Here is a 24,098-nt window from a genome sequence, read left to right as displayed (position 1 = left end):
TTATCCCTTACTTGGTTATAGTGGGCAATCAGTAATAACAGACACCATTTCTCTCCCGCCGCCCCCCCCCCCGCCCCCCATGGTCCATTGTAACGAGGGGTTACAGTAGTCGGGTTTTTTGCTGAATAATGTATGACATCTACTGCAGGCCAACCAGTAGGTGAGAGTGAGCTGATTTTTTGTGTATATATTATCAGCAATTTGAATTGGTGGAAAGTAGGTAGAAGATTATGGTAGGAACTAGTAAAGAGATTGCTGAAGTTTGATAAAATCAGATGTCCAAACCAAATGTGTAAAACGTTTGAGGCACGATACCATTCCAATATTAGGTGCTGAGGTTAGTTACAAATGGAAACTCGTTGGATTGAGAGGGGAACTTGAAATATATAACCTCAGCAAAGCCAATAGCATATCTTCAAATGTCTACATTTTGCAAGGAGATCACCTAATGCCATTTTGGCTTCAGAATTGTGGGTAGTGTTGGTGAATATGGAACATGATGGTCTGAGTTGAAGGGAGCACAAGTAAATTACTGTATGGCTGTGGTTGTGATACTGGTCCTAATTATGACATCTTTATTTGAATGGTCCAAGGAAAGAGTGACCACAACAATGTCAGTGGAAAGATAGCAATGGTACTAAAAATGAAACACTACTTTCCTAAGATGTGTGTGAAGGAGAGGGATTAGTCTTGATATTTCTGGCATCATTGAGCGGATGCAATGTCCGGTGCCTTGGAAGGTAAAGGCAAGAGTGATGTGATCTTCTCATTAAGGGAATTAATGATCAAGGAATCAGAACTAATTGGCTGAGTGCATGTGGAGGCTGATACCACGTTATCAGAAATGATGTTGAGGCAACATGCAATTAAAAAGAGACGAGTATACCAAGTCTAGTAGTGGCAATGGAGGATGGCAAGAGACTGAGATAACCAAATAACCTGAATCCTCACTTATGCAATCTCTACTTTTATTGATCATGTTAATTATACTTTGATTTTTGTTTTGCAGAACCGAACAGATACTCAGTGTCAACATCGGTGGCTGAGGGTTCTAAATCCAGACCTTGTGAAAGGTCCGTGGACGAAGGAAGAAGACCAGAAGGTAATGATTGGTAATAAATGGTTTAGGTTTTGTAATTCCATAATTCTATCACTTCTGTAGCATGGTTAATATAGTTCTAAGTTAAAAACCAAGTAGAATCATTGGGCTTGAATTTATAACAGTGAATTCCAACATGGTGACTTACTCTTTTCTACCAAGTATAAAATAACCCATGGGAAATGAAAGCAACCTTAGCTAAAAGGATTAGTTAAAGATAGTGGGATTGAAGGGGAAAAGTTATAACATCAACAAGAAGGGAAGTAAGCCTGAAGTTAAGGAGGATTTTTGATTTCCGCAAAGGATTACCAAGAAATTGATAGTTTGCCATTAGATTCTATTTACTTTATCAAGAGGTATACAATTTTTTAAAGTGTGGATTCCTTGCAAGCACAAATTATATAGTGAAATAATGGCAAAGGTATTAAATGTAAACTTGGGACAATTATTGACACAGCAAGCAAGAATTTTATTGTTCCAGCTCTGTAAACAAATGGCACTTAAACACTTGAAGAGATATAAAATGAAATGTTGAAGCCTGTAAAGGGAAATAAAGTATGTGATGTTAAATTAATACATGAGGCAAGTTTTTCCATTAAACAAATGCCTTGCATTTTTTTAACTGGGAAGACAGATGCATAACAACATTCCAAAAATATTGCTGACCAAGTTTTTAGTGAGAATAAGTAATATAAATTAATACTAGTAAATGAAAGAAGTGGAGGACCAGGAACCAAAAAGTTCCCTGAATCAAATAGATATAAATGACCTATATCTGCAAAATGGGCGATGGGGGCATTTCAATGGAGGATTAACACTTGCAGCTTGCCCTTCAAGTCTTGTGTAATCCTGTTTCTAAAAGATATTCCTGTTCCTGCATTATCACTGGGTCTAAATCTTGGATCCTCTATCCAACAGCATTGTGCTAGAAGGCTCTCGCAGTTCAAGAATGTACTTCATTGTTACCTGATCAAGAGCAATTAGAAAAGGGAATAAATGCTGACCTTGCCATCAGTGCACACAAAATGAATATAACGAGTTAACAGATAAATGGCTATATAAATAAATGAGTGTTTTTGCACCTTACCCTTCCTATCACTGTCTCTCTCCTGATTCTCAGTCTGCAGAAGGGTCTCAACGTGAAATGTCACCCATTCCTTCTATTCAGAATGCTGCCTGTCCTGTTGAGTTACTCCAACATTTTGTGTCTAGCCCTTTTTGATTTGTCAGGCTGTAAATAATGGGGTAGTGGGAAAATCACTTCTTAGTCTTGGTGATTTACAATCTTAATTAAGGAGGAATTTCTATAGCCATTGGCGGACAATCTGGAATTCATTGCCACAGACGGCTGTGGAGGCCAAGTGATTGGGTATTTTTAAAGTGTAGATTGTGGGTGGAATGGCGGCGCTGCACTAGAGTTGCTGCCTTACAGCGCCAGAGGCCCATGTTTGATCCTGACTAAGACAGCTGTCTGTCTGGATTTTGTACGTTCTCCATGACCTGCATGGGTTTTCTCTGGGAACTCCGGTTTCCTTTCGCATCCCAAAGACGTACAGGTTTGTAGGTTAATTGGCTTGGTAAAATTGTCCCTAGTGCGGGGATTGTTGGTCGGTGCAGACTCGGTGGGCCAAAGAGCCTGTTTCCGTGCTGCATCTCTAAACTAAACTAAATTGAGAGGATCTTGATTAGTAAGGGTGTCAAAGGTTACTGGGGGAAGGCAGAAGAATAGGGTTGAGAGGGGAAAAATCGATCATTCGTGATCGAATGGTGGAGTAGACTAATTTTGCACCCGTGTCTTGTGGTTTTATGGTAATATAAATCGAAGTTAGCTGACAATATAAAGCAGTATAGGCAAGTAAACCATAAGGAAGGTCCAATAGGATTTCTAAGGAATGCAGATCAGTTATGTGACTGCAAGAATGTGGTTTGAGTATGGATATACATGAAGCTCACATTTATTAATGACATTCCAATTATTGATCTTTTTTACCAAAGTGGATAGCTTCATGTATATCCATACTCAAACCACAAATCAAGTAGAAGACTAAATTATATAGTGAGTATTGATGTATATATGCCAATGTTTAATTTTAAAAAGGAGCTGTATTAAAATAAGATCTTGGGATTCATGAGACCGCATCTAAGTTACAGTGATTAGTTTTTTTGTAGTAAATGAAAAGACTAAAAATATTTGGCCTCTATTCCTAAGAATTTAATCAAATGAAAATAGATCTTATTGAAATAAACAACATTCTTAAAGGATTTGATGGAGCAGATGTTGAGAAGATTTAGAATTAGGATTTGAGGTCATATTATGAGGAGTTTGTCATTTCTGACTGAGATTTTAAAAAATCATGAAATTGTGAATCTTTGTAACCACAGCACTCATTCAGTATATTCAAGATAAAGATTGATACACTTTGGAATCCAAACAGGATTGAGGGATATAGAGAAAAGCAGTTAAAAGAAAAGTTATAATCTTAATGACAGACAGATGTTTAGAGATACAGCGTGGAAATAGGCCCTTTGGCTCACCAAGTCTGTGACGACCAGCACATTTACACTCGGGACAATTTACAATCTTTACCAAACCAATTAACCTGCAAACCTTTGTGTCTTTGGAGAGTGGGAGGAAACTGGAGAAAACCAACGCAACTCACAGGGAGAACTTACAAACTCCTTGCAGACAGGATTGAACCCGGGTCTCCACTGCACCACCATGCTGCCCTACTGTTCATCCATTTTCTAATGTTTCACCCTTGGATTGAGGAGCATAAACGTTGGAGAGCACAGCACCTGACTTTTCTTTGCCGTTCAGTGTACCTAACTATAACAATGTTGTCGAAAGGCTCAATTCGGTTTGCTCACGTTTTTCTTTTTGGCATGTTGCACTGGGAAGTCTGAAATAAATGTCCAATTGTATGAATTAAAGAGAATATATATGCACAAAGCAGCAGGAAGAATGAACTGATCTTTGCCTCCTCTTGTTTTATGAAGGTAATTGAATTAGTTCAGAAGTACGGGCCAAAACGTTGGTCATTGATTGCTCGACTTCTGAAAGGGAGACTTGGCAAGCAGTGCCGTGAACGCTGGCATAATCACCTCAATCCGGAGGTTAAGAAATCATCTTGGACAGAAGAGGAGGACAAGATTATTTACGAAGCACACAAGGTCCTCGGCAATCGATGGGCAGAGATTTCAAAACTGCTACCGGGGAGGCAAGTGTTCCACTCTGTCTCCCTGAGATTTTAAGATGATCAGTGATAAGCTGGCAATAATCCTTTCTATTTGTTTGTTTTCTGTGTGATTTGAAATTAGCAGGAGCTGAATGACCCACTTTGTCTGCAAGAGCTGTTTGTTGACAGTCCCAGATTATATTCTGATATATTTATCTGACATGATGCCCCCATGTGCTGCCACTGTTGCAATAAGGCAAATGTTTGATGAATGCTTTTGGATGAATTGCTGTTAGCTTTCTTAAAATTACAAAATGGCAGAGGGGAGCACATTTGAAGACATTGAGCAAGGGAAAGGAACATAAATAACATTGGGGAAAGTGCTCGTCCACAAACATGAATTTGAGCAATACAATTATCCTATTACAGATCAAAAATGCACTAATTTTTATTCAAAGGTTCAAATATTGCATTATGAGAGATGCAATAAATTGTTAGAGAATTAGGAAAAAGCCAATATAAATAAAAGCAGGAAAAGACCAGATTAGTCTGTAGTTAAAAGACATCATAGATGATGTGTGAACCAACTCTTTTTCACCTTTAGTGAGGGAAATGTATACATCTTGAATTTAAAGTTAAATTGGCTTGGTAAGACTGTAGTAACTTATGTTTATGTACAATCTTAACCCAGGATATTTTACTGAAGCAATTTACCAAATAAAATTTGACAGTTAATTCACAGGAGAAATAATAGAGCAGGTAGCTAAAGTCTGTTCAGTTTGGGAGGATGTGAAGGAACATGTAAAGAGAGTGGGATTAATATTTTTTGAATGACAGGACGGACAATGCTGTAAAAAACCATTGGAACTCTACAATGAAGAGGAGGGTGGAGATGGAAGGCTACTTGCAAGATGATAACCAGAATATGCCCATGTTTTTATTTACTCATTCGGAAGATGGTGAAATCCAGTGTTTCAAAACCACAGTGACACAGGTTTGTATTCTGCAGAAGTTCAGAGGAATTCCTGCAGCATTCAAGCTTTATTAACCTTTGTTAATGTTGCTAGCTGACGTTAGGGTAGTCTCTGTATTGGGAAAGTTTTAAAAGCATTAGGAAATCAGAACTGAATGATAAGTGCAAAATATACTTTTACAATTTCCAAAATAATGTCCCTTTTATTCATATATAAAATATTGTGAAACTATATATAGGTTATTTTTGCATTACATAGCCCCATTACAAAAAATGATGTTCTAGAGGACTTTCCAGGCTTATTTCCTAAACAATGTTGGCTGAGGAATAAATATGGGGTGATCTTGTTCTTGGAATAATGCTATCATGTCTTTTTGATTTCACTGGAGAGAAAAGTCGATTAATGGTCTAGATTAAAAGACTAATCATGAATTACTAATGCACAAGATTACCAAGATCATTTTGGGCTCGGGCAGCAATTGAATCCTGCGAGGGAATTGAACAAAGTTGTGACTCGTGTTCTCGGTTTTCTTTTCGTTTGGGTTAAATTACTTGGGTTTAAATACTTTTCGTATACTTGAATAAATGTATATTTTTGTACTGTCCTTAGTTATAATTTTATTACACAAAAAGTCGTTGATTTCTGTGCAGCTTATGGAGAGGGTCGGGGAGGGTGGGAAGAAAGAGCAAGTTCTTTTTCTTTTTCTTCATTTCCAAGATCCCACCAAATAGTATTTCTAGTAAGAATGGAACTAATTTCCTCAGCCTGCCATCCTGGATGATTGATTGAGAATCCACAATACAATTTGTGCAAGTAGTCTCCAAATTCTTTCCAGTTTCTGCCTAAAATGGGGCACAGACTTCCTGATTTGTGTTAAAGGGCAGGAAATAATTTACTTGCATTAAAAAATTGTTTCTTAAATTCTGTTTCAGCCATCTTTGAAACAAGAGCCCGTCACCATGGAAGCTATTTCGCAGCCCACTTCTGTTACGATAAAGCAGGTTAGATCATTTTGTGGTGGGGTACTTGAATAATTATTAGCATTTCAATTAAATGCATGTTTTAATGTTTATTCGAAAGGAAGGTTTGCAGCCACATTTTTGTAAATACATTGAGCACAAACATATTTCATTAGTTTAACCCTTTTTTACAACAGCATTACACATTTGACATGCGGGTATTACTGTCGCGAATGAGAGAAACTGGTATCCCTTGTGCAATTTTGCGTAGGCAATAGTTGCAATATAAATTTGACAGATCTGAAATTCCGGTAGCAGCGGCAGGCTCATGTTTGTATCTTACTGGAATTACTGTTCTTCAGCAGCTAATTGTGAGTGTGAAAAGGGAGAGAGAAAGGAGAAAGTAGGTTTGTTTTCAAAAAGTTGAAAATTTCAATCAAAGTTCTTTTCTGAATTTAAGCTTCACTTATTATCTTTTGGAGATGATCAGGAAAGCTAATTATTCTAAAATATTCATTTTAAAAAAATACTGGAAATAGACAGCAAGCAGCATTGTGGATTACAAAACAGTTAACGTTTCAGGTTGGTGCATATTTATCAAAATTAAGCAAAGTTAGAAAACCAGCACAGTGGCACAGTTGCTGCCTTACGATGCCAGAGACCCGGGTTTGATCCTGACTAAGGGGGCTGTCTACGGAGTTTGTACCTTCTGCCTGTGAATACGTGGGTTTCCTACCAAAAACATAGAGGTTTGTAGGTTAATTGGCTTCCATAAAGATTGTAAATTGTCCCTAGTGTGTAGGATAGTGCTCGTGTACAGGGGCTGCTGGTCACCGCAGACTCGGTGGGCTGAAGGGCCTTCGTCCACACTATCTCTAAACAAAACTAAAAGCATGTTTTAAGTTACAGGGAAAGTGGAAGGGTGTGGGGAACAAAGAAAGTGCCTCAGAAGGCAGTGGAGGCCAATTCTCTGAATGCATTTAAGAGAGAGCTAGATAGAGCTCTTAAGGATGGTGGAGTCGGGGTACGGGGAGAAGGCAGGAACGGGGTACTGATTGAGAATGGTCAGCCGTGATCACATTGAATGGCGGTGCTGGCTCGAAGGGCCGAATGGCCTACTCCTGCACCTATTGTCTATTGTCTAAAGTCTTTGGCAGACAGGAGGTGGATATTGTGATGCAAGTGGCAATGGTGCAGTTTGAGAGTGGGTGTCGGCTTGTTAATTGATCAGTCTGGAGGAATGATAAATAAAAGGAGATTAATGAGAACAGTATAGAGGGAAAATAAACATTTTATAATTGAGAGAAACAAAATACTGCATTGAATACTGTGAAGTAAGTGAATGCTAGAATTATGTAGCAATGAAGGCAACACCAATGTAGAGAAGAACTGAAGAAGGGTCTCAACCTAAAACGTCACCTCGCCATGTTTTCCAGAGATGCTGCCTGAACTACTGAGTTACTCCAACACTTGTCCTTTTGTGTCTGCAACTCTTTGTTTCGACGTTACAGGTTAATCACTTTTCATCAGAAGTAGCTGATTCTGATGCAATGGAGACAGTGAACTGCAGATGCTGGAATCTTATGCAAAACACAGTGTTGGAGCAATTCAGTGGGTCAGGCAGCATCTATGGAAGGGAATAGACAGGCAACATGGGTTGGGACTCTTGTTCAGATTTCAGATTCTCATGCAAACTGGAAAAGATGGTTATCTGAAATGTGAAGTCCCGAGGGCTATAATGTATCTCGTTAGTAGATGATGGAGTCGAGAGTCAACATGAACCTAGAAAAATAGATGCAGGAGTAGGTGATTCGGCCATTCGTGCCAGCACCGCCATTCAATATAATCTTGGCTGATCATCTAAAATCAGTACCCCATTCCTGCTTTTTCCTTGTATTCCTTGATTCCTTTAGCCCTAAGAGCTACAATCTATCTCTCAAGAAAATTCAGTGAATTGGCCTCCACTGCCTTCTCTGGCAGAGAATTCCACAGATTCGCAACTCTGGTGAAGAAGTTTTTCTTCATCTCAGTCCTAAATGGCCTACCCCTTATTCTTAAACCGAGAACCCTGGTTCTCCTCTCATCCTTCTAAATTCCAGTGAATACAAGCCCAGTCGACCCATTGTTTCATCATATGCCAGTCCCGCCATCCCGGGAATTAACCTGGTGAACCTACGCTGCACTCCCTCAATAGCAATAACGTCCTTCCTCAAATTCGGAGACCAAAATTGCACACAATACTCCAGGTGTGGTCTCACCAGAGCCCTGCACAACTGCAGTAGGAGCTCCTTGCTCCTAAACTCAAATCCTCTCGCAATGAAGGCCAACATGCCATTCGCTTTCTTCATTGCCTGCTGTACCTGCATGCTTGCTTTCAGTGACTGATGTACAAGCATACCCAGGTCTCGGTGCACCTCCCCTTTTCCTAATCTGACACCATTCAGATAATAATTTGCCTTCCTGTTCTTGCCATCAGTGGATAACCTCACATTTATCCACATTATACTGCATCTGCCATGCTTCTGCCCACTTACCCAACCGATCCAAGTCACCCTGCAGCCTCATAGCATCCTCATCGCAGCTCAAATTGCCACCCAGTTTTTGTCATCCGCAAATTTGGAGATGTCACATTTAATTCCCTCATCTACTCCGTTAATATATATTGTGAATAACTAGGGTCCCAGCACCGAGCCTTGCGGCATCCCATTAGTCACTGCCTGCCATTCTGAAAAGGACCCGTTAATTCCTACTCTTTGCTTCCTGTCTGCCAACCAGTTCGCTATCCATTTCATTACCCTACCCCCAATACCATGTGCTCTAAGTTTGCACACTAATCTCTTGTGTGGGACAGCGTCTGATTTTCTAACTTTTTGCTTTATATCTTCAATAATCAATTCAGCACTTCAAACAAACAGCCTTTTCAATTTGCTCAAATCACTTGGATAATTGTTGAACGGTAGCGCAGCGGTAGAGTTGCTGCTTTACAGCTAATGCAGCGCCGGAGACTCAGGTTCGATCCTGACTACGGGTGCTGCACTGTAAGGAGTTTGTACGTTCTCCCCGTGACCTGCGTGGGTTTTCTCCGAGATCTTCGGTTTCCTCCCAAACTCCAAAGACGTACAGGTATGTAGGTTAATTGGCTGGGCAAATGTAAAAATTGTCCCTAGTGGGTGTAGGATAGTGTTAATGTACGGGGATCGCTGGGCGGCACGGACTTGGAGGGCCGAAAAGGCCTGTTTCCGGCTGTATGTATATGATATGATATGATATGAACAGGATTTTAAATATACAAAGTATTATTTTATATTTATGTAACATCCAGATTATATAAAATAGGAAAAACGAAGTTTATAATTCCAAATACTTTGAGATTCCATGTCATTATACAAACATCAAACACAGCTAGTGCAGGGTTCGAGGGGTATTTAAAAGTATGGAAAATTCAATAAAGTATATTTTTGTTAGATCATTCTGTAATCTCAAAATTCAACAAGAGTCAAATTGGGGAAACTCGGTGTACATAACTTGCATGTGAAAGCAAAATAAATGCGAATTCTAGAAATAATAATCAAGTGCTGTGAATGCTCAAGGAGCATCAGTTAAAAGAGGAACTTAGTTAATGCAGAAACAATGAACTGCAGATGCTGGTTTACAAAAGAAACAAAATGCTGGACTAATTCAGTGGGTCAAGCAGCATCTATAGAGGACATGGATAGATGTTTTGGATGGGAAGCCTCCTTTACATATAGTGGTCAGGTGGAGAAGGCTGGAAAAGTTGGGGGCAAGACAAAGCCCTGCAAGTGATAGGTGCAAGCAGGTGTGGGGGTTGACTGGCAGATGGGTGGAGAGAGGCTAGAGATGAAAAGGGGATAAGATAATGAGAAAGGCAGAGTGAAATGTGAAGTAGGGAAGGGATACAGGTGGAAGAGTGGGGTAGGGGAAAGGGGGTCGGGATAGTGGGAGAAATGTGTGCTCTCCTGGTTAGGGCATAGGGAAGCAAATGGGTATTATAAAAGTGGTGGTTTGTTACCTAAAACTGGAGAATACCCAAATGGAATATGAGGTGCTGTTCATCCACTTAGCCAGTGGTCTGACTTTGGCAATGGAGGAGGCCCAGGACAGAAATTCCAAAAAATAATTGTTGATGCTGGTTTACAAAGAAGAACACCAAGCATTGGAGTAACTCAGCGGGCCAGGCAGCATCCCTTGAGAACGTGGATAAGTGACGTTTTGAGTCTGAAAAATGGTGCAGATCCAAAATGTCACCTATCCACGTTCTCCAGGGATGCTGCCTGAACTGCTGAGTTACCTTTGAGTTACCAACTGCTGAGCGAACTGCTTTGTGTCCTTTTGGATTTGTAATTTATTTTGGAATTGCCACAAAATTATTTGTTGACTTGGAAGTCCTAAGTTTAGCTGAAAGGTGTTTTTTCTCTCCCCACCCCCCCCCCCCCCCCCCCCCCCCCCGCTTTCCCCTCTCCCTGCCCCACCGCTTCCATTTATTGACAGGAGGACAGTTTAGCCAGTTGGTCGGGCAGTCTTCCATCAGATAGCTCCGCACATTTCGATCATGGACTATCAGCTACCTCTGAAACCCATCAAGAACAGTCCACTTCAGATCAATCCCAGCAGCCCAACCATTCCACTGAAGAGGCTTCCAATAGTATGTTCGTGATCGTGGAATGTGGGGGAGTACTTTCTCCACAGAAGGACCCTGAAATATCTGAACCTCTGGAGCTAATCAAATGTGTAAGTGGTTTGGAAGTTGTTACTCTTGAATTGAAAGCATTTCTGCCTTTTTATAATTTTGCAGCAAGAACCTTCTAATTATTGCCAGAATCTATCAATTTTTGCAGTACCTGGTCAAAAGACAAATGGTTTCTGAATAATAAATTAGATCCCATTATTTGTGTGAATTGTCTGAAGTGAATTAGCTGCTTATTGTGCCACATGTCCCTCAACTCGAGTATCCATCGGAGGTAATTAGATTTTTAGAGTTCTGCATTCGAACAGTCAAGGTAATTTATTTCTAGTCCCTGTTGTTAATCAATAAAGTGAGGCTCGAATGCAAACTTTTATCTCGTGTACTAGGATAATCTACCATCCTAGCGTGAGTCACCACGGTATTGAAATTGTCATCTCAATTGGAAACATTAATGTTATGGAGGACAGGGGAAACATAACTTCCCTGCATTATTTTGGCATGGGAGTTAAATTTGAGTTAAATCCTGTATCTATCCTGCTTTCTTACCCCCCACCATTACCATTGGCACTAATTTCTGTGATACATTTCTCATTAGAAGGTAATGGAGACTTGTATCTTCCATCTTAACGTCTCAGCTGAGGAAGGGGAAGGTTCATTCAGACTTCACTTTCCTTCTAGTGAAACACAACAGCTATCTGAGAAGATGTTAAGTGGTGAGGGGTTTCCAGGGATAGATTGTTTTGCCACCTTCCAGCATACCCTCAAAATACTTGTTAGGTAATTGGATCTTTACAGAGTTCTGCATTTAAACAATCACGGTCATTTTTTCCAGTCCCTGGTTTTGATCAATAAAGTGAGGCTCGAACTCAAACTCTCATCTCATGGTTGTGGTTGGTTAACCTTGTAGTTAGGTCAAACTTCACTCTTGTCATTTCCATCCTATATTTTGGTATGGAATAAGGTTAGAGTAGGGGGTTGAGGTTATCAAACTTCTCGAACCATTGCATCTATATAACATCTCGTCAGCACCTTGGTGGTGAAGAAATTCGGCATTACCTGGGCTCAGTCATTTGGCAGGACTTGCTTTCCAAGAACATTTTCTGCCATTCCTTTAGCTGCATTTAAATGAAGTTCAATGGTGGACATGTTCTGGCAGTATAATTAGTATAAAGGCTTTTTAGCTGAGGACTGGGATCTGGAGGCTTCTAACTCTGATCAAGTGGGAGAGGATATGCAGAAGATATTGTAATTTGCTTTGCAAAAGTTAAACTTTGGAAATATATTCTACCCACTACTATTCATGAAATTGTTAACTAAATTATTTAAAACTTGTTAATGCATTTGAGTTGCAAAAATATACCTGTTTGCTGGTTATTTCATTAACCATATTATCTTCTTTTCAAATTCTTGCATGAATCCCATATTTTTCAATGTCCTTGTTTACTGTTTGGCTGAAATGGGTGCCAAATTAAATCAACGGACTCAAACTCAATTTTGCCATGCAGCTACTAAGAAAAGCCATTGACAATGTTATAGTTATTTTTGGAGAAATAAATGAGCAACTCCTTGATAATTCATGCCCTTTGTGTTCAAGATTTCCTTAATGGCTCATAATTTTGAACTTGAAATATTAATCTGCCAATGTTTAAATATTCCAGTAACTTATTTATACAAATAAATAAATGATTGGCATCAATATGAATTGACTTCTCTGCATGGAAGGGGAGGCAGTACATTATGAACTGTCTTTGGGCTCAAATAGACTTGGCCATTCAGGTCTATGCATAATGGACACCCAATCCACCATCTTGAGCTTCCATTTCTCGAGTGCATTGGCGCAGCAGTAGAATTGCTGCCTTATAGAGCTTGAGACCCAGGGTTCAATCCTGACTACGGGCGGTGTCCATACGCAGTTTGTACTTTCTCCCTGTGACTGCATGGGTTTTGTCCGGGTGCTCCGGGTTTCCTCCCATACTCCAAAGATGTGCAGGTTTGTAGGTTAATTGGCTTCTGTAAATTGTGTGTAATCTGTAGGAGAGAGTTAGTGTGCGGGTGATTGCTGGTGGGCCAAAGGGCCTGTTTCCACGCTGTATCTCTAAACTAAAACTAAGGAAGATGAAAGAATGATTTTGATGGATTTGCTTGGTTCACTCAACTTTTTAATTTTTAAGCACGTTGGTGAAAATATCTAATTACTATTACATTAACTCTGCCTGTTCTTCATATCAAAGGATCCAGATGCATGGTCTGATTTATCTTGCTTCGATTTTCCGGAAGATCTCGTCAAGCAGACCCCTGCGGAGACCACACCACCGTCTTTGACAGAATATCGCATTGATGCGAATACCATCTCCGACCTCAGCAAAAGTGCAAAGAAGGGTGAACTCATCCCCATGATCACCTCCCCAGTTGCGGGTAATTTCAGCACCCCTCCAACTATCCTGCGGCGGAAGAGAAGAACAAAGATTACCCTTTCGCCGGTTACTGAAAGCAATTCTAGCAACAGCTTCACGATCATTGAAAGCAGCACCAACAGCAGCAGGACTCCGAAAAGTACTCCAGTGAAGACTTTGCCTTTCTCACCATCACAGGTAATATTGCAATTATACAGCAGTCAAAGCAAAATGGGCCATTTCCAGCAGATAGCCATCTGGTGGGCTCGGGGAGAGCCAGCTGTTGGCTAGTTGGAATGTGCAGGGACATGCAGCAGGTGAGAAATCGGAGAATGCAGATGCTGGAATCTGGAGCAAACGATAAAATTGTGGAAACATTCGGAAGCTCAAGCAGCAGCAGCATCTTCTCTCTTCATTTTCGGTCCTGTTGCAGGGTCTTGACCCAAAACGATTCAGCTGCTAAGTTCTATCTGTAGTTTATTCTGTACTGAAGATGTGAATTTGGCTTACCTCCTGCTCTATTTCTGGATCAGCCATTGAATCCAAGAGTATTCCACAGTGACCTGAATTGGGAGGCAAAATGTACTTCATATTTAGCCCCAATATTTTACATTAACCATATTGGCGCATTAATCCAATCTCTTAGGGTTCATGTTTAGTTTAGAGATACAGCGCGGAAACAGGCCCTTCAGCCCACCGAATCCGAACCGACGGCACTAACATTATCCTACACACGAGAGACAATTTACAATTTTACCAAGCCAATTAACCTACAAATCAGTATGTGGAGTGTGGTTGGAAACTGGAGATCCCGGAGAAAACCCACACAGGTCACGGGGAGAACGTACAAACTCCATACAGATAGCACCCATAGGCAGGATCGAACCCGTGTCTCTGGCGCTGTAAGGCAGCATTTCTACCACTGTGTCACCATTTAAAGATTGTTTTAAAACATTTTAATTAAGTGTATTAAGACATTAATATTACTACATGTGAATTATTAATAATTATCGACACTTTTTACTGACTGAATGGGCCAATGGAAAAGCCTTTGATGGCATAAATGTACTCTGTCTGAAACTTGTCTGCTCATAGTTGCCTCTGCTTCAAAGACATTGGGGGCCATCACAGGTGCCACAGGTTAAAGTGACTGCAGTTTGAGCAGAGGGGGAACAGTGGCCATAAGTCAAGTCAAGTCAATTTTATTTGTATAGCACATTTTAAAACAACCCACGTTGACCAAAGTGCTGCACATCTGATTAGGAAAAAAAAAAAAAAGAGACATAAGTGGCAGGCAGCCAAACACAACGGCGCGGCCATCTTGTAGTTGAGGCCAGTTCATTGGCTATATTTAAGAGGGAGTTAGATGTGGCCCTTGTGGCTAAAGGGATCAGGGGGTATGGAGAAGGCACTGGCCAGGTCCAGTGTGCCCTCCGTTAAACACGAGGAGTGGGAACACAGACCTCGTGCTGCTATATATAAAGAATACAGGTACCACTAAGGTCTCTGGTTTGTACCCAAAACAGTTCATGAATAAGCATAAAAATGAACACTCATTAATTAACAGTTCAAACATTTAAATATCCAAAATGAAACCTGGTGATTGTGTAGTCTCTAGGTGAGGTCTGCTCTATGATTGTACTGGATTGAATGCAAAAACAAAGAATTTCACTATACCTAAGTTCATGTGACAATAAAGTATAATTAGACTGATATTAGATTACAAACTACTTGCATTGAATCACAAGGTGCAGCTGTTTAAACAGAAAAACGCTCTTATCTCTGCAGTGCACAACAGTCTGGAAGCAAATCATATTTATGAAGAATCATATTGGTTCTTCAACGTCCACATGTTAGTATATATAATTTTTTTTGGTGGGGGGGAGGAATAAGAGATTGAACTTGTAGACAACCTTGCGAGTCATCAACTGACAGCAAATTAGTGGATACCGGGGATTGATCGCAATCCAACCTGTCGCGTGCGTGAGTCGAAAAGCATGGTCCATTTGGCCAAACCGGTTAATAATAACTAGTACTAGAATCCACAATGGAGACTTCTGCTTTATCTGGCCTGTTTTATTTACTAAAAATATGATAGTCATATTTTGCCATTATCATTTTGATGTTTTGTTCTACATAGAAAGTAGAAAACCACAGCATAGGAACACTCCCTTCAACTCGGTGTGTGCCGAACATTATGCCAAGATAAACATCTCATCTGCCTACACGTGATCCATACCTCTCAATTCGCAGTATATCTAATCTGCCTCCTCCACCCCTGCTTTCCACTACCTCTTGAAACAAGAACATGCCTTTAAACTTTGCCTCTCTCACCTTAAAGCTATGCCCTCTGGTCTTTGAGGTTTTAGCTTTATCACACCTTTTCAATAACAGAGTCATAATCTTACAACACAGAAGCATGCCTATCAGTCCAAATGGTCCATGCCAACCAAGATGCCGCATCTAAGCTAGCCCCATTTGCTGGCAATTTCCTGTCAACAAATGTATATAGGTTCCATTCAAAAATGAAGCAAGGTGAAAGCTAGACACTCCTCAAAACCTACCTCTAAAACAAAAAATTGGAATGAGCTGAGAAAGTTTCCTCACTTCAGTGCACGGCTCTCCCTCCCTGGCATTTTCAGTTAGACTCAGTGTTTAGTTTTGATTTTCTGTGGTACAGTGGAGGAGAGAACTGCAGATGCTGGTTTAAATTGAAGATAGACACAAGATGCTGGAGTAACTCAGCAGGACAGGCAGCATCTGGAGAGAAGGAATGGGTGACGTTTCGGGTTGAGACCCTACTTCAGACCCGAAACCTCACACATTCCTTCTCTTCAGAGATGTGGCCTGTCCTGCTGCATTACTCCAGCACCTTGTGTCTATCTTCAATTTAGTGCTTCAGTGGAGTTACTTCCAGGTGAGCAATTGGGGGTGCTGATCAGTTTGTCCACGACTGTAACCACTATGGTCAGAGGAAGGTGACATTTAACATTTTGATTTTGCATTCTCGATCTTAGTTCATTTACTTTGAATAAATATACCTTTCAATGTCTTGTGCATGCAGTTTAGACATGAGTATTTAGTTGAATAAAACAAAATGTTTATTTTATAGTTTTTGAACTTCTGGACCAAACAAGACAGTCTTGATATAGAGAACCCATCTCTTACTTCTACACCAGTGTGTAGCCAGAAAATCATTGTTACAGCCCCACTTCAACGAGATTATACACCCAAAATTCAGAAGGAGAACTCAGTGTAAGTAACCAAACTAGTTGTCAGCTCTTTTTGTTTTGCGCTACAGATACTGAGGTAAAATAAAGTAACCAATTCATTATTTATTAAGTATCCAGCACATGTTAATGCAGTTCATTTAATTGCCTTATTTCATTTTATTTTGGCAACAAAGATCAACTCCTGCAGTCCAGAATCGTCTCCTTTTGTCCTCTAGCCTTCGTCACTTGCTTCCCCGATCTGCCATTCACCCCACCTGTATCCACCTATCACTTGCCAAGTTTTGTCCTGCCCCCACCTCTTTTCCAACTTTCTCCCCCTATTACAATCAGTCTGAAGAAGGGTCTCGAACAAAAACACCATCTATCCATTCACAGATGCTGCTTGATCCGCTGAGTTACTCCCAACAGTTTATTTTTTCTCTTGAAACATGCTGTATCTGTTCAATTTTGGTCACCTTTATAAGGAGGAAATATTGGTTGTCAAACGTTTCTGAGGTGCTCTAATCAGGGAATAGATCTCAATTAGACACAAAAACCTGGAGTAACTCAGCGGGACAGTCAACATCTCTGGAGAGAAGGAATGGGTGACGTTTCGTGTTGAGACCCTTCTTCAGTCTCGACCGAAAACATCACCCATTCCTTCTCTCCAGAGATGCTGCCGTTCCCGCTGAGTTACTCCAGCTTCTTGTGTATATCTTCGGTTTAAACCAGCAACTGCAGTTCCTTCCTACACAATAGATCTCAATTCTTGTAGTTAAGGGAATATGAAAATTGTGTATTATTACTGCCACTTTTTAATAGATTTCGAACACCCAGAAGTCGCCGGTCTCTTTTGGACAGTACTCCAAGAACACCTACACCATTCAAAGGTGGACTGGACAAGTTTGGAACAGTAAAGAGTCATGTAGGTATCGTTTACTTTGGGGGGAAATTGTCTAGTTGCCTAAATGTTCATGACAGATTGTAAGTGTTTATCTGTTTCTCTCCTGGCATTAATTTAGCATCCAGCGCCTCATTTTGGGGAGGTTTTAAAAGAGAGTTTGAAGAGCATTTTGCACGAAGATGAATCCCAGTTAATAAAACGAAAACAGCATGGGGTTAGTATTTACATTTAGTCATTGGACATTGCTTGCTTCATTTTTCAGTTTAATTGTGCTCTTTATCAGTGTACATTTTAATTGGATTCTTAGATATTTTAACATTTAGCTGGTGTTCATCTATTTTTTATTATTCATTACTCATAGTATTGCCTGTATGAGGACCTTACTATTTTTCAATATGACAAGATTTGCTTTATAAAGTTCCCTTTTGATAAATGGCACTAATATCATAAGATCATCTTGCTTTTCTTATGCTTTGGAACAACACTTCATGATGAGGAGTTGCCATGTTGAAGAAACTCCTTCCTTATTCTGCTATGTGGTTGTCAATTGAGTAAATAAGTGAGATGAACAAAATATCCTATTTTGGAAAACTTTAGGACTCAATTCAGCATTTGTGGTGAGGCATCAGAAATGTATTTATATCAAATTTAATCTGTCTTCTGAAAGCAATTATGTGTTATTTTTCTTGGTTTACAAGTAGAAGAAAAATGAAATCATTCTCGGAATTTTCTCTGAAAAGTCTCCTCAAAGGATTGGCTCAGTACTTCTAGCCTCTGCCTTTCTTAAAAAACAAAATGCTAGATATACCCAGCAGGTCAGACATCATCTGAGTTAATGTTTCAGGTCAAAGACCCTTTGACAATTAAAAATTGCTTTTTAAATGGGACGTTTTAAAATTCTACTTTGACATATAAATGTTGTAAAATTGGATATATGTTCTTGGATAATAGGGGCTCACTTTAATTTGTGCAGTGCTGTGTGATTGATTTAAAATTCCGTAAGGCTTTATGAAACGTCATTAAAGATCACTGTTTATTGTACAGCTACACAGGCCGCTTATGAAGAAGGTGCGAAAGTCTCTTGCTTTGGACATTTTGGAAAAGGATGGAAGTAATGCGAATCAAACCACACCGAGCACACGGGTAACATGCACGTGTAACCATATGCAAGATGCAGTTCTGGCATAATAATTCTATCAACTTCAAGTTGTGACATTTTTGAATTTGTATACATTTTGTGACTGCTAGAATTATCTGTTTGATGTCATCCTCCCTACAGAACCAGTGTACTTTCTCCAGTAACTGGACAAAGTAACTGTTTCTTGTGCTAGGGTCGTTCTCTTCTAAGCAGTTGCATAACAGTTAGAATTTGAGAACAGGGTTCAAAGGAGTTTTGATGTTTGGCCAATTGGCTGTCAACAGAGAAGGAATTTAATCAGACCACTTAACTGATTTAATATTATGTTGGAATAAAAGAGGGTGCATGGTTATTTCTTTTTTGGGTGGGTGTGTGAAAGAAACGGAATGAAAATCTTCCACACTGAGTTCCACTATTCATCACAGAATCTCTTGCAAGCTTTTCTCTGTTTCTGCCGCTGGCCCAATCAGAGATTTTTAGCAAGCCGTTCTTATTATCGTGTGTAGAGGATATGGGTTTTACATTTCTGGGATGAACACCAGGAAGAAAGAACTTTTGTGATGGGACTGGCTCCACTGTGGGTTGGGACAAGGATCTTGGTAAACCCCAAATAATTAGGGCAGTAGCAGGTTTTTAAAATAGAGTTTATGCAAGCACAAGACCAGAAAGCAAAAATGACATGAGATTTGGAAGTCCTCAGGATATGGAGGTAGCAGAACAATGGGCAACCCACATAGTTGAGTCTTATCTGTTCAGTTCATCCCTGGTGATGTTCATGTCTGGTTATGAGATATTTGTAACAACAAGGGATAGTAGAAGTTAAAGGACATGAAAAAAGATCTAAATACAAAAAAAAGCCTAATAATTAATAACCTTGTAAAATCAGTTTTGGGTTCATAGGATCATAATGTGATTACAATTTAAGATGCCTAAGGATGGATATGGTTGCTTTGTTGGGGAAGGACAGTGAAGGTTCTTTTAACTGATTCCTTAGTTAATGGAGTTGCTTATTGTGAAGAACTAGACATATTTTCACCAAACTAGAAAAATGACAGGTGAACATTGGTAAAATTTAAGACCTACTGATGGATTTCTGGACATTATCTTATTATCCCTCGACTTCCAGAACTTGCGAAGATGGAGTTGAGGCAGAAAGTTAATGATGATTTTATTGAATGGTGGAGTAAGCACGAAGGTTCACGTGGTCCAAGCTTGGTGCTTCACTGTTGTGAAAGAATGATTTTTGAGGGTCAGTTGAATTTAGGGAGCTAAATTGAAGTTTTCAAATTGAAAACATTTTTCCAACATCAGGTTGATAAGTGCACTTCTTTCTCACAGAAGCAAACAGAAGACTTCTTATTAAGAACATTGAACAACTCAAGTAAAAGGGATGATACTCTGGACAGAGGTTTTATTATACCCAATAAAGAGTCTAGTTTATTTTCCAAACACTATAATCAAGAAATGCCAAAATGGGTGAGTAGTTTTTATTAAGTGGAAGCATGTTTTTTGTTATGTTCTAAATAACTTGTGGAAATTGATGATCAGAATTTCATTATAAAGTATGATGTGTATAATTTAACATGATCCCTTTAAATTGCTGATATTTTCTTCCATGGTTTTAATCTTAAGTGCCTTTTGATTTTTGATTTGCTCTTCTATACATTTTTCATCCTAAATGTTTATTTAGCTTAGAGATACAGTGCAGAAACAGGCCCTTCAGCCCACCGAGTCCGCACCGACCAGTATTCCTTGCAAATTAATACTATCCTACACACATCACAATTTACACATACACCAAGCCAATTAGCCTACATACCTGTACGTCTGTGTGAGAGGAAACCGACACAGTCGGTTTGAAAAAACCCACGCAGTCACGGTGAGAACGTACAAACTCCGTACCCACGCCTGTAGTCGGGATCGAAACCGGGTCTGGGCTGCAAGGCAGTCAATCTGCCGCTCCGCCACAAATGTGGCTCAACCAGAAGCATCTAGGTTAAATGGACTCTTATGGCAGCACAAGTTTGTGGCATGGGTTGTGGAGCTGCAGCCTCACAGTACCGGAGATGTAGGTTCAATCCTGACTTCGGGTGGCCACAAGGTTTCCTCCGGGTGCTCTGGTTTCCCCATGCATCTCAAAGACGTAATGACTGTTAGGTTTATTGGCCACTGTAAATTGCCCCTTGTGTGTAGATGAGTGTCAGAATCTAAGGGGAATTGATGGCAATGTGGAAAGAATAAAGTTGGATTACATGAGTGTAAGATTAGTGTATATGGGTGGTTGGGGTGAAGGGCCATATGTGATATTTCTCTATGATGCCAAAAGTGGCATTGAAAATAGTCTTTTTTTTGCACCTGGTTTCAACTCTGGCACTGCTGTCTTTTCTGAAACTTTATTCAGCTGCGAGGAATGTGTTCTCAGATCCATAGCAATCAAGACTAAGCAGATTTATAATTTAGTGAGCATGTACATATACACCATAAATGCAAGGAGTTTGTTTATTGACCAATCCCAAATATTGTTGACCAAGAATTTATTGTTCAAAATGTAACATTGGCTAACTTTTAGCTGGTGGTACAATAAATGCAATTATATTGAATTCTCAAAGTAGCAAAAATTATTTGCATTCACTAATCTGTTTGTCCTCTTAATGTTTGCAGACAAGTAGTGCTTGGGAAGCAGTAGTGTGTGGAAGAACAAAGGATCAGCTTATAATGACCGAGAAAGCCAGGAAGTATTTAAATGCATTCAAATCTACACACACTTCCAGGACTTTGATTTTATAATGCTGCACAGGATACACTAATGGACCACCTATTCTAGTTGAAAGGATTCTCTGGTGGAACACCAGCAAATAAAATATTTTGAATGCATTCATGAAACATGCGATCACCTTGAAGTCCCAGTGGTAGTTTGTGTCGTTGCTATAGGGGAAAAGGATTATTCCATTGTCTGATCAATTCATGAAACAACCTTTCCAATTTATGTTTCAAAGCATAAGAGCAGGATTTGTAATTTGTATTTATTTTACAACTAAAGAATCTTGCATTAACAATTTACTGTTAACCTCAAACTCATCACCAGAAGACTTTATTACTCAACAATCATTAACTTGGTATTGTGACTGAGATGGGTTCTGTAATGATACATTATGTGGGTTGTTGCAACCTTGTTTCGAAGGTGCACAATTACAGAAGATTTTGTCATTGGAACAAATGTAAAATACCCGAACATCCATCCAGGAGTAATCTGAATTGATAAATTATCCATTTGTAAAATTTCTCATGTTAGAGCTCTTAATGCCAAGAGACAGTAATTCTTCAGAAAACTGATTTTTTTTTTCATTACTTTGTTAAAGAATAGTGTTTTGCTCATGCATGTGAGCATTTGAGTTCTAAATCTATTCCAAAAACTGGATTGACTTTTTATAAAGTGCAGTTTTTATTGCCACTGACCTACCTTTCCAGGTTTGTTAAATGTAATTTTTTTCAAATAACAAGGGTGTCGTAGATATCTATCAACTTCCATTTGCTTGCAACAGATAGTGTTGGAGTAACTCAATGGATTAGGCAGCATCAATGGAGGACTTGAGCAGGCAATAAGATCGTAAGACACAGGAATGAAATTAGGTCATTCATCCCATCGAGTACCCTGGCATTGGCTACTCCATGGCTGATCTATTTTTCCCTCTAAACCCCATTCTCCTGCCTTCTCCCCATAACCTTTGGTGCCCTTTCAAATCAAGAACCTATTAATCTCCACTTTAAAAAATACCCAAAGCCTTGGCCTCCACAGCTGTCCCTGGCAATGAATTCCACTGATTCTCCACCAATGTTTTGGGTGGGGACCAAACTTCCGATTGAGTCTGAAGAAGGGTCTGAACCCAAATCGTTGCACATCTGTGCCCTCCAGAAAGGCTGCCTGACCCGCTGAGATACTCCAGCACTTTGTGATCTATGCAAGATTCCAGCATCTGCAGTTCCTTGTCTTCAACTTCCATTGGCTGTTTTTTTTAAATGTTAAAGCAGTAGTTTTTACAACTGTAAAAGAACCATTCTGAAAGGTTCTGTTCTAGAATTAACTGTATACTGTTTTATGATTTATAAATAAGAAATGCAGATGAGGAGCCATTCATGTCGATACAAAATTCATGTAGATATTTTTCAAATTCATTACTTGTCCACTTAACCATGAATAACATGCCAGCATCCAAATGGAATTGAAGAGTCTCGTCCATTTTCTTTATTTATAGTAACTATGCTATGCCCTTTGTGTAAACGTCTTGTGCTGAATTTTGTTGTCTTCCCCTAACTCATCCATGGTGGTGTTTTGTGCTGCATAAGGTGAAGTCGAAGAGGAACAGTTTCTGATTCTGCCTGAGTGGCATTTTCTAGCTACTTAGAATGTAGCTATTCTGTTTTTGTTGTTTGTTTTGCTTGCTTAACATCATAACTTTGAAAGGATTGCCCTGATTTGAAATGGTTGATGATAATGAAGAGACTTAAGTTAAAAGTGTCTAAGGTCTGGGCTTTTTCCATGGCCCTGGCTCTAAGAGTTCTGACTGAATGAACCCTACGTTTGTGCTTTCATGTGTTGTATCTTTGCTGTCATGTCCTTTTTGTTTGCTAGTTATTTCTAGTTTCACTGGAGATATTGAACCTTGGATGCTTTGCTTACTCTGTTCCCCTGATATTTCTGAATCCACCTGAGAATACACTGGAGGTTAAAGTTAACCTATTTTACTGAAGACTAACTAATGCACAGCTGAACGATGCCCCAAGTTACTGAATTAGCACAGTGGTTAAAATAATAACTGGCCACAGAGGTTAAGATCCCTTTTGCAGATTATTTCTTTAAATTACATAACCAGATTTTTGGAGGAAGCAGGCCATTGTCAATTGTCCCCTAATGCGTAGAGAGTGGATGAGAAAGTGGAATAACATAGAACTAGTGTGAATGGTTGATCAATAGTCAGCATGGACCCAGTGGGCCAAATGGTGTGTTTCCATGCTGAACCTCTGCTAAGATGATGCTAAATTGATAACTAAATTGTCAACAAATTTAGATTCCAGAAGAAAGGCTGAATTGTGAGTTGAGCCACATATTTAATATTACATTCCTTTAATTAATCAGAGCCTGATAGAGCTTCCCTCCTTGGATGAGCTGAATCCTTTGTACAATGACCTTGGTGGCTCAGCTAACTTGAGACTGGAATTTTTTACTGGTAGCTATTTACACAGACCAAAGTCATAAAAACTGTTCCAACCCCAAACAATGTTTTGTTATAATGCTTCTGAACTCGGGAATTAAACAGAAGCACTTCAATAGTGCAGGAAGGCATTTTCTCGTGAATATACAAAAATGATTATGTACCCAGATATGGCTATCGGTTATTGCCACAGATAAAGTTTTACAGTCTGTGGTTACAACAAATGTATAAATCTGATATAAAGAACATGTTTTTGTTAGTGTCATTTCTTTTTATAATGGAAAAAATATTAGTTCTTTTCCTGTGAATTTGACCTGAAAATATGATA

General features: G+C 39.5%; 1 protein-coding gene across 4 annotated transcripts in view; it reads left to right on the top strand.

Annotated features, from left to right (window-relative positions):
• Positions 1-24,098, top strand: part of mybl2b (v-myb avian myeloblastosis viral oncogene homolog-like 2b) — a 36,195-nt gene extending 12,097 nt beyond the window's left edge. For 2 of the 4 annotated variants that reach the window (XM_078418724.1, XM_078418722.1), the window contains 12 exons: positions 1,010-1,102; positions 4,097-4,317; positions 5,113-5,269; positions 6,182-6,250; positions 10,718-10,957; positions 13,145-13,504; positions 16,419-16,561; positions 17,341-17,443; positions 17,541-17,636; positions 18,467-18,565; positions 19,899-20,036; positions 21,222-24,098. In XM_078418724.1, the coding sequence (XP_078274850.1) occupies positions 1,010-1,102; positions 4,097-4,317; positions 5,113-5,269; positions 6,182-6,250; positions 10,718-10,957; positions 13,145-13,504; positions 16,419-16,561; positions 17,341-17,443; positions 17,541-17,636; positions 18,467-18,565; positions 19,899-20,036; positions 21,222-21,347 (1,845 nt within the window). In that variant the 3' untranslated portion in view covers positions 21,348-24,098. Of the gene's footprint in view, positions 1-1,009; positions 1,103-4,096; positions 4,318-5,112; positions 5,270-6,181; positions 6,251-10,717; positions 10,958-13,144; positions 13,505-16,418; positions 16,562-17,340; positions 17,444-17,540; positions 17,637-18,123; positions 18,394-18,466; positions 18,566-19,898; positions 20,037-21,221 lie in introns of those variants that run through there. The other 2 variants (XM_078418723.1, XM_078418725.1) reach the window with 2 other exon arrangements.

Source organism: Rhinoraja longicauda, chromosome 22 (assembly GCF_053455715.1).
Source record: "Rhinoraja longicauda isolate Sanriku21f chromosome 22, sRhiLon1.1, whole genome shotgun sequence".
Lineage (NCBI taxonomy): Eukaryota > Metazoa > Chordata > Chondrichthyes > Rajiformes > Arhynchobatidae > Rhinoraja > Rhinoraja longicauda.
Note: the sequence above shows the minus strand (reverse complement) of the source record. Positions and strands in the feature narration are given on the sequence as shown.